The sequence below is a fragment of the Mastomys coucha genome, unplaced genomic scaffold, assembly GCF_008632895.1.
Source record: "Mastomys coucha isolate ucsf_1 unplaced genomic scaffold, UCSF_Mcou_1 pScaffold20, whole genome shotgun sequence".
NCBI lineage: Eukaryota > Metazoa > Chordata > Mammalia > Rodentia > Muridae > Mastomys > Mastomys coucha.
This window is the reverse complement of record NW_022196903.1, coordinates 81,249,419-81,259,368: the sequence shown is the minus strand read 5'-3', so window position 1 is coordinate 81,259,368 and position 9,950 is coordinate 81,249,419. Positions and strand designations below refer to the sequence as shown.

General features: G+C 44.0%; 1 protein-coding gene across 7 annotated transcripts in view; it reads left to right on the top strand.

Annotated features, from left to right (window-relative positions):
• Positions 1-9,950, top strand: part of Kiaa1257 (KIAA1257 ortholog) — a 61,727-nt gene that overhangs the window by 33,130 nt on the left and 18,647 nt on the right. For all 7 annotated transcript variants that reach the window (XR_004122155.1, XM_031382470.1, XM_031382471.1 and 4 more), the window contains one exon: positions 5,113-6,017. Coding sequence is in view for 6 of the 7 variants with exons in the window: in XM_031382470.1 (XP_031238330.1) it covers positions 5,113-6,017 (905 nt within the window). In the remaining variant the exon portion in view is untranslated. The remainder of the gene's footprint in view (positions 1-5,112; positions 6,018-9,950) is intronic.

Here is a 9,950-nt window from a genome sequence, read left to right as displayed (position 1 = left end):
CCCCCCCTCCCTTTTTGTGAGATAGGGTCTCTCTCTGTAGTCCTGGCTGTCCTAGAAAACTCTATGTAGAGCAGGATGTCTCAGACTGCTTTCTTGTATAGCACAGGGCCACCTGTTCTAGGGTGGCACCACCCACAGTAGGCTTAAGTTGGGTCTTTCCAGATCAATTGCTAATCAAGAAAAATGCCCTAAGTTGTTCCTACAATCTGACTGAGGCAATTCCTCAATCGATAGTCTGCCTCCCTAGGTGACTCCAGGTTGTGCCAAATTGACCAAACCCAAAAGAAACCAAACCAAACCTATCAATCAATCAATCAAGCAAGCAAGCAAGCAAGCAACTAACCAACCAACCAATCAACCAAAGTCAAAACAGCTAGCCAGCACAGTTAGGTTTAGACTTCTTGGTTAAAAATCATTACTTCAGCGTTTTGAAGGCATTGTTACTTTTCTCAAAGATTATAGGATCTTTTTGTCTTTGGAAACTATTTTCTGTGGTGATTTGAAGGAATGTCTCCTGTAGTCTCAGGCAGTCAAATGCTTGGTTCCCAGCTGGCGGCAGTAATTAGGAGATTTGGCCTTGTTGGAGAAAGTGCATCACTTGGGGTGGGCTTTGCAAGTACAAAGTCTCCATACCATTTCCTCCTCACTCTTTCTGCTTGTTGCTTGTGGTTTAAGTGTGAGCTCTCAGCTTGCTGTTTGTGTCACCATGCCTGCCTGATGCTAAGCTTCCCTGTCATGATGATGGGGTCCTATTCTTCTGGAACGGAAATCTCAACTAAATCATCCCTTCTAGAAGATACCTTACTTGTGATGCATTGTTACAGTAACAGAAAATTAACTAATATATTACGTATCTTAGTGTGACTATATTCACATGTATACATTATACTTTTCCAGAAAAGAAACCTGCATATATTATATATTTATTTTGAAATATCCATTTACAAGAAGTTGCCAGGAGTCTGAGGAAGGCCCATGTACATACCTAGAGCACACTATCAGGTTCAGGACATGGAGTTAGGATCCTATCACATGTAGATGAATGGAACCGTCACTGAACTCAAGCTACAGCATGCACCATCACCATGAAGATGTGTGTCTGCTATGTTTTATAGTTCCCATAATTCCTCACATCCATCTCTCATCATCAATTTGTTTTGCATTAATACAAAATTTGCCAATTTGGGGATTTTTTGGATTAAATCGATTCTCTTCAAAAAATATATTGAATCCCTAATGTCAAGCACCTTCTAATGTGAGCTTATTTGGAAAGGGGGACTTTGAGAAGGCAGTGAAGTTAAAATGAGGTCATTAGAAACCACAAAGGTATCAGGATCACCTTCCTGCCACTCTGCAGAGGTGCACACAGGAACAGAGAACTGATAAGGTTTTTCTTTTCTTTTCTGGGATGCCACATATCTGGACTCATACAGTAGATACCCCTCAGAACCTTCTCTCATTAACAATATGCACATCCATCTTAGTTATGGTTTCTCTCGCTGTGATAAAACACCATGACCAAAAGCAGCTTAGGGAAGAGAGCATTTCTTTCATCTTAGGACTCTCAGGCTACACTACTCCACCGAGAGAAGTCAGGGCAGGAACTCAAGGCAGGAAACTGGGGCAGGAACTGAAGCAGAGGCCATGGAGGGGTGCTGCTTATGGCCCTGCTCCTCATGGCTTGCTCAGCCTGCTTGCTCATAAAACTCAGGACCATCTGCTCAGGAGTCACATTCTCCAACTCCTGTGAGAGGAGCTCCTCCACATTAATCATTAATTGAGAAAATCCACAGTAGACTTGCCCACAGGCAAACTGATGGAGATTCTTTCTCAGTTAAGACTGAGCCTTCCCAGGTATCTCTAGGTTTGTGTCAAATTGACAAGAACCAACTAGCACACTGTCTTTTCTCAGCTCAGGAGCTGATTTCTTCTGTCTAAAGAGCCATGCCTTTGACATGTTCTTAAGATACTTTGTCCAGGTGGGCATGGTGAATACCTTTAATCCTAGCATATAGAGGCAGAGGCAGGCAGATCTCTGTGAGTTTGAGGCCATCAAGAGCCACAGAGTGAAACCCTGTCTCAAAAAAAAGTCTTTGACTTACCTTTTACCTTTACTTCCCTTCCGTTCTGATTGGGTTGGCACGGTGACTAACCACATCTGCTACATCTCTTCTGTTTCTCCTCCATATTTTCTACCTTCTCACTTCTTGTCCCCATATTTTATGTTGCTTTTAAAAAATAAACACAGGGAGCCTGAGTTGCTCTCTACTTTCTATTTTGCTAAATCTTTCTTTGACTTTCCTAATCTGGTGTCTCATAAAAAAAAAAAAAAAAAGCATTTTGAGTGGAATACAAAGAAATTTGCAGTGCACACGCATGCCTGCTATCATATCTTTGCCTGAAAGCAAATGGCAGTTTTCAAACCTGCATCTAAAAGCATTCATAGCCAGTAAGTAGAACTACATTTGATCTATTAAACTATCAAATGTACTTGTTCATGTCTGATCATTGCATATTTTATGACAGGTCTGTGTCCCTCCTGATGCTGTAGGCACTTGTGGTTCTTACTGTGGTCTGGTGTTCACTGAGCTTTCCTGGGGGAACTTCTTTGAGGTCTTAAAGTAATTCCTTCAGAGATAGTACCTAACCCCTGACAGGTACCTAAGATCACTACCAGTCTATGATCACCCTAAAGTAAACCCTTAGTTCTTGTTTACAGTGAAGGTACACATGGAGAACGAATCAGACCACTGTGGAGAGTAAGGCTCAGCTGTTGGTTGTAGAAACTTTTTGAATCGAGACAGCAGGAACCCAGCTTCCAGCCTCCTACCTTTGTGCTCCGATTCTGTGGCCTCTGAAGCACAAGATCCTGGGTCCCTCCTCACGTCAACGGCTAGCTCCAGGCTGTTGCCACATATACTCCATCTGCTCTGTCCTTCAGGCATCTCTTAGATATCACCAGATCACCCTGTTCCCTCTTCTTCCCCCTCCCTTTCCCCTCTCTCCCCCTTCCCCTCCTTCCTCCTCCTCATACTAAGGATGGAACCCAGAGTCTCAGGCAAGTTTTTCAAGTACTCCACCTCTGCTTTTCTCCTAATAAGGCCATTTAACTCATTTAACTTTCGTACTTATTATTAGAGAATGATTGTAGCAGGGAGGATATGCACATGCTACAGTGCATATGTGGGGGTCCAATAGCAATTCTGTGGAGTTGGTTCTCTCCTTCCACCTTTATGGAGGTGCTGAGAATTGAGCTCGGGTTCCCATTCTTGTGTGGTGAGTGCTTTACTACATCAATCATCTTGCCAGTCTCTTAAAACAAGGTTTTTGAAAGTCAGTTGTTGGGTCTGGGGCTGGAGAAATGACTTAGTAGATAAACAGATATCAGTGTGTGCATTTGTGTATGTCTGTGTGTTTGTGATGTATGTGTATTTGTATGTTTGTGCATTTGTTTTATGGTATGTATATATTTGTATTTGTGTATGTGTATATATATGTGTTTGCTTATATGTGTGAATGCTTGTGTTTGTGTATGTGTGTATATTTATGTGTTGAAGTATATGTATGTGTGAATTTGTATATGTGTGTATTTGTGTTTGTATATATTTATATTTGTGTATATGTGTGTATTTGTGTGTCTATGTGTTTGTTTATATTTGTGTTTATGTATGTGTGTTTGTATATGTGTTCAGTTTGGTCCCCAGCATCCTCATGAGGTGGCTTACCACTGTGTAATTCCACCTCCAGGGGATCTGATGCCTTCTTCTCACCTCCATGGGTATTGCTCAGACACCCATGCATACACATAATCAAAAAATTAAAAAAAAAAAATGGACTAGAAGTTGGCCTGGTAGCACACACTTGTAATATCATTACTTTCAAGACTGAGGCAGGAGGGTCATGATTTCAGGGCCGGCCTGGAATATAAGCGAGATTCTGTGTCAAAACTAAGGAAAAGCCATTGACTGGAATTTTCTATCCACTTACGCATGTTGCCATTTGGGGGCTTCTCCTAATAGATGCTTTAATGTTAGGTCATTTCTATAGGATGCTTGGCTTCTCTGAGCATTCCTCATTTTTATGTCTGGGAAGGATGAGCCTAGACACAGCATAGGGAATTTGTGGGGACGAGATGTGAGGGGACCATGAAGTGGGTTCCAGACTTCTAGCCCTTTTTATCGTCCTGCACACTAAACCTAAAGAGTCTTGCAGGCACTGGATCTCGTCAGGCACTGGATCTCAGACAGAAAGGGGATGCTTTGGGCCCTTACTGAGACTTCTCACTAACGCTCCTGTCTATAACCATCCTCCCCTCTTTTCTTCCTACCCAGGCTCTGGGTCTCCGAGTACTGAGTTCTGGGGCAGGCATGGGAAGCGTTGCTCTGCCCACTTGCTGCTTGGCTTTCTGAGCACAGCCCCGTCCCAGTCTCCTTTTCACCCTTCCCACTGACCTCTTGCTCAACCCCTTTATCCTTTATTGTAGGCTTATTCTGGCTTTATTTGTTTGTGGCCTTTTGTGGAGCTCTAACATACATAAGTCCTGGCTGTGGCTCTCACATTGCAGAGACAAAAACCGAAGGAGTAAATGCAGCATCCAGGCATCTCTCTTTACACTTTTCTTAAGCTGTAGCCTTTGTTTGACTTGTGTTCTTCCAGGTCTTTGCACCAAGGGAACCTCAGCCATACCAAAGCCACTCCTACCTATTCCCATAGCAGCCTGTTCTACCACTTAGTCACACCTCAGTAGTATTCAGCCTTTGCTAAAATACACCTCTTTTTACCTCGTCTGTGCCCAGGATTAGGACTGGAATTAGAAGCAGGTGTAAAAAGAAGCATTCTGCCTATGTCTCCATGGTACTTGCTATTTGGGAGAGGGGAGGGGATCACTTGTCCTTGAGCCTGTGGCCTGTGTCTTGTACGTGCACACAACTTGAATGCCTGTGCTGACCTCACAGCATGTCTGATGAAGGAGGAAGCTCAGGCTTCACGACTTTGGGCAGTGAGTGTGCTATGCTGGGCACACAGGTGGAGTATGACCTGCTGTCGTCTCTTTTGCAGAGGCTGTGCACACATGTAGAGTGTGACGTGACCTGCTGTCCCTCTCTCTTGCAGAGGCTGTGCAGCCCGGTGTACTGCAGATACCAGTTCCACAAGACTCCAGTTCACGAGACCAAGAGAGAGCCCCATGGGACTCATGTATTTTTTCATGATATCAATGTCATCTTCCTTGGGGCCATGCACCCCAGTGACGTGAGGGAATACCTGGAGGGTCCCCCCATGGTAGTTGAAGTCCATGACAGGGACCGGAAGTCAGAGGAGTATTCCCGGAAGCCTGCCCTGTTTGGAGAGGACCTTATAGATTCATACTTCAATGTCCAGGCCTTCGTCTCTCACAGAGACACAGAGACAAACCCCTTTGAGTCGCAGAACAAGACTTGGGATCCTTATGGCATTGCCCGGGTCAGCTTTGCTGACCTCCTCCTTGGTTATAAGTATTTGAACCTGATTGTTCCCATCCACAACTGTGAGCCAAAGTCTCCCAACTGGAGCCAGGATAGCAGGAACAGAAGGACTATGGGATTCCAGGCTTCTATAGATGCCCTCCAGCACAGCTCCATTCCCATAGGCAACTACCTGGAGGCCAACTCTTTACTCAAGCTGCGAGTGGACATTGCAGTGCCCCTGGGTGGTTGGTCCAGAGTTCCCGAGTTCAACCTAATGAGTACCCATTTTGGCCGCATCATTTTTGTGTTCAATGCCAAGAAGCTGTCCCTCCTACAGAGCCTGCTGCGGGACATCACCACGATCAATGCTAAAGCCCTGGACCTGGACAGTTATCCCCTGCAGAACATCCAGCAAATCCTGTCGGCCTTCAAGGTGCGTGTGAAGATCCAAGAGCAGCAGAACCTGGATGTGCTCACGGGCTTCCATCTGCTGGATGGAAAGATCCATCTTTTCATCCTAGAAGGCTTGGCAGACCATGGCTTGAGGCGGCTGTGGGAGAGTTATCAGAACAGGTAGGTAGACTTTGTCCCATTCAGAGGAAAGCAATGGTAGTCTGGATATAGGGCAAACGGAACAGCTCTTTCAAAGCCACGGCCAGGTTCAGCGTCCTCTAGACACTGACAACAGGCAGGCTTGGCTGTTTCAGCTGGAATGGGAAATGTAGGACTGGGCTAGTGAAATGGCTCAGTGGATATAGGAGCTTTCTGTGTAATTCTGGTGCTCCAAGTCAAATCCACAGAATTCACAAAAGGAAAGAACTGACTCTTCAAAGTTGCCATCTGATCTCCATGCATCTGCATTGCCATGGTGCACATGGTGATGGTGATGGCGATGGCGATGGTGATGACGATGGCGGTGGCAGTGGTGATGGTGATGGTGATGGTGATGGTGGTGGTGGTGGTGGTGGTGGTGGTGGTGGTGGTGGTGGTGGTGGTGGTGGTGGTGGTGGTGGTGATGGTGGTGGTGGTGATGGTGATGGTGATGGTGGTGATGGTGATGGTGATAGTGGTGGTGATGGTGGTGGTGGTGAAGGTGATGGTAATGATGATGATGATGATATATATGCACTTTTAAATGAAACAATTTAGGGTGATTTAGAACATAGTACGGCGAGAGGGATCCGTGTATGTTTGTTAGGTTTAACTTGTTTGAGGGACAGGCTCCTTCTTTAGTGGGAAGGCAGACTTCATGGCCTCAGACCTTATTTGGTAATAGCAAGAGGCCTGAAGGTTTTTTTTTTTTTTTGCTTGTTTGTTTGTTTTTTTAATCTATCCAAGAAGGGGCTGTACCACTGTGGGCCTGTCCTGACGTGTTGACAAGCTGTGAGACACCAGAAAGAAGCATGACTTCTCTTTAGATATATACCTAAGACAATCAAAAATGTATATCCACACCAAAATCTGTAAACAATGTATAGTATATAGTAGTCAACAAGTAGAAACCAGCCAGGCGTGGTGGTGCACTTGTTTAACCCCAGTACTTGGGAGGCAGAGATAGGCGGATCTCTGTGAGTTGGAGGCCAGCCTGGTCTACAAAGTGAATCCTAGGACAGCCAGGACTGTTATACAGAGAAACCCTGTGCCCCCAAAATCAACCAACCAACCCCCCAAAACCCAGAAAACAAAACAAATAAAATGTAGAAACCAAGTGTCTCTCAGCTGATCATCAGAATGTGGCTTGTGACGTGGTATGCAATGTGTAATGTAATGGGACACACAGTGACACCTGCAATGTGGCCACAGAGCAAGATCTGATTTCAAAAACCCAGACAGAGAAACATAAACAACAGGGGTCCGCAGTAGACAAAAGTCGGAGGAAAGGATCTCTTTCAATAAATGGTGTTTGGACATTTTTTTTCTCCACCAAAAAAACAAAACAAAACAAAACAAAAAAACAGGAAAACAAATTCCTTTTAAGCCATTCATGAAAACAAATTTAGCTGATTAAAATCTATGTGGTTTTAAAAAAGGACAATATTTTTATTAAGTTCATGTTTGAGTGTTCGAGTGTTTTACGTGCATGTTTGGCTGTGCACGTTGTGTGCGCAGTCCCGTGGAGGACAGACAAGGGTATTAGATCCCTTAGAACTGAAGTTACAGGTGCTTCTGAGTCATCACGTGTGTGCTGGTAACCAAACCCTGGTCCTCTGCAAGATCAGTAAGTCCCCTGAACCATTGAGCTATCTCTCTCTAGCCTCTCTATGTAGGTTTTAAACTTTTTGTTTTGAGGTAATTATATATAAACACACACACAAAACTGTGACCAAGAGACCCTCTGTACCCCTTCCAAGCTTCTTTCTGATGGGATGTCTAACCCAGGGTTCTGGCAGTGCCGGGTGGGCACACTGCACATGAAGTTTGTCATGTATGAATTATGCAGCCACTATAATCAAGATGCAGAATTATTTGTGTCACCTCAAAGATTTTTCTCCAGTTGCCATAGCAACCATGCCTACCTTCCTTAACAGTCTTAATTCCCAGCAACCACAAATTTGTTCCATCCTACGGTTTTATTTTGAAACTACTACGTTGTTTCAAGTGCCAAATATTCTTTGATGGTTTGCAGAAGCATAATTGAGTTTTATAAGCTGACAAACCAACTCATTGAGTGAAGGAGTTGTCTTTTTGTTTGTTTTGGTTTTTGTCGTTGTTGTTTTGTTTTTTTGTTGTTTTTGTTTTTTTGTTTTTTTGAGACAGGGTTTCTCTGTATAGCCCTGGCTGTCCTGGAATTGACTCTGTAGACCAGGCTGGCCTGGAACTCAGAAATCCGCCTGCCTCTGCCTCCCAAGTGCGCCGCCACCACCACCCTGGCAGGAGTTGTCTTTGTTTTGGAAAATTCGTTGGTGTTTTCTACATAGGCCATCATGTAAGAGGGGCAATGTCTCTCCCTTTTCAGCCTGCCTACTTTTGTTTCCAGGAGTGCTGGGGAGGATTTGTGGTGCTGTTTTCTGTGAGCAGTGGATGTAAGCAAGTTCACCTTGTTTTGTTGATGAGCAGAAGGCATTTAATCCTTCTCTGTGGTGTTAGGAGTAAGGCATTTGTCTCTTTGCTCTCTGCCAGCTTGAGGAAGCATCTCTCTCTCTGCCTGCTGTGCTAAGGGTTTCCAAAAGCACTCCTTCACACAATGCATGAAAGGCAGTCACAAGTAGACTGTAACACCTTTTTTTAAACTGTGAACTTGGAAATAATTAAGGACTCACAAGTTGCAAAAATAGTAGTTACTCATTACCCTATTTCCCTGGTGCAACATCTTTATAACCTCCATGCTTCATTGATTTGACAAAGCACAGCTAGCTAGATTAAGATGGTCTGAACTTTTAAAATCCTTTTTTGGGGGGTAGGGTGGGGGGGCGGGAAGAGAGATAGAAAGTTTCACTTTGTAACCCAGGCTGTCCCTGAACTCAGTAGCTTAGGTTGTTTTAAAATCCGCATCAATTCTTCTGCCTCAATTTTCTGAGTTCTGGGGTTGCAGATGTGAACCATCATGCTCATACTTTTAAGAATATATTTCTGAGAAGCAAAAATATCAAAATTTTAGATGACAAGAAAACACACTCATGATATCAGACTAGAGAAAAATTTCTCCAGTAAGATACAAAGAATAAGAGAGAGAATGATACATCCTTTGGCTACATACAAAGGAGAAGTTTTTGTTCAATAAAATACCATACATTTTTGAAAATGAAAGCAACAAATTGAAAATATTTGCAATGTATGGAACAAGATTGACAGTCTTTTTTTTTTTTTTTCCTTTTTTCAAGACGGGGTTTCTCTGTATAGCCCTGGCTGTCCTGGAACTCACTCTGTAGATCAGGCTGGCCTCAAACTCAGAAATCCTCCTGCCTCTGCCTCCCACGTGCTGGGATTTAAGGCATGTGCCACCACTGCTCAGCTAAGATTGGCAGTTTTAACTGAATTAAAAACAAACACACAAAACAACAACAACAAAAAGACCTGTGTTGAGCATGGCGTGCATGAGGCCTGTGGTCCAGCACTCAGGAGGGAGATGTAAGAAGAGATCATGACCAGGCTATCCTGGGCTGCCAGAGAGACCATAAATGAAAGTTCTATGATGAGTATGACAGTAATAAAACATTTGAGTGGAAGCTTGGTGGATGGCCCAAATATTTCACATAGGAGGAACTACAGTGTCCAAGGAGAGGTTTCTAAGGGAACAGGAGGGTGGACACAGATCTCACCAGGTTTCATTTATAGGGTGTCACCTGGGGCACTTATAGGGTGGCTGTATTTAGGAACCTGGCCAGGTTGCTACTGTTAGGAAACCAAGGGTGACCCTGATCAAAGGGGACAGAGGGACTGGAATGGGGACAGCTGGCCTCAGCTACCACTGTATTCAGGCCCACACTGGGTCTACCCAGTGTATTTACTACCATTACATTCTATACATTGCTGTTATAGGATGGTTTCTTTTTCTTTTTTTTTTTT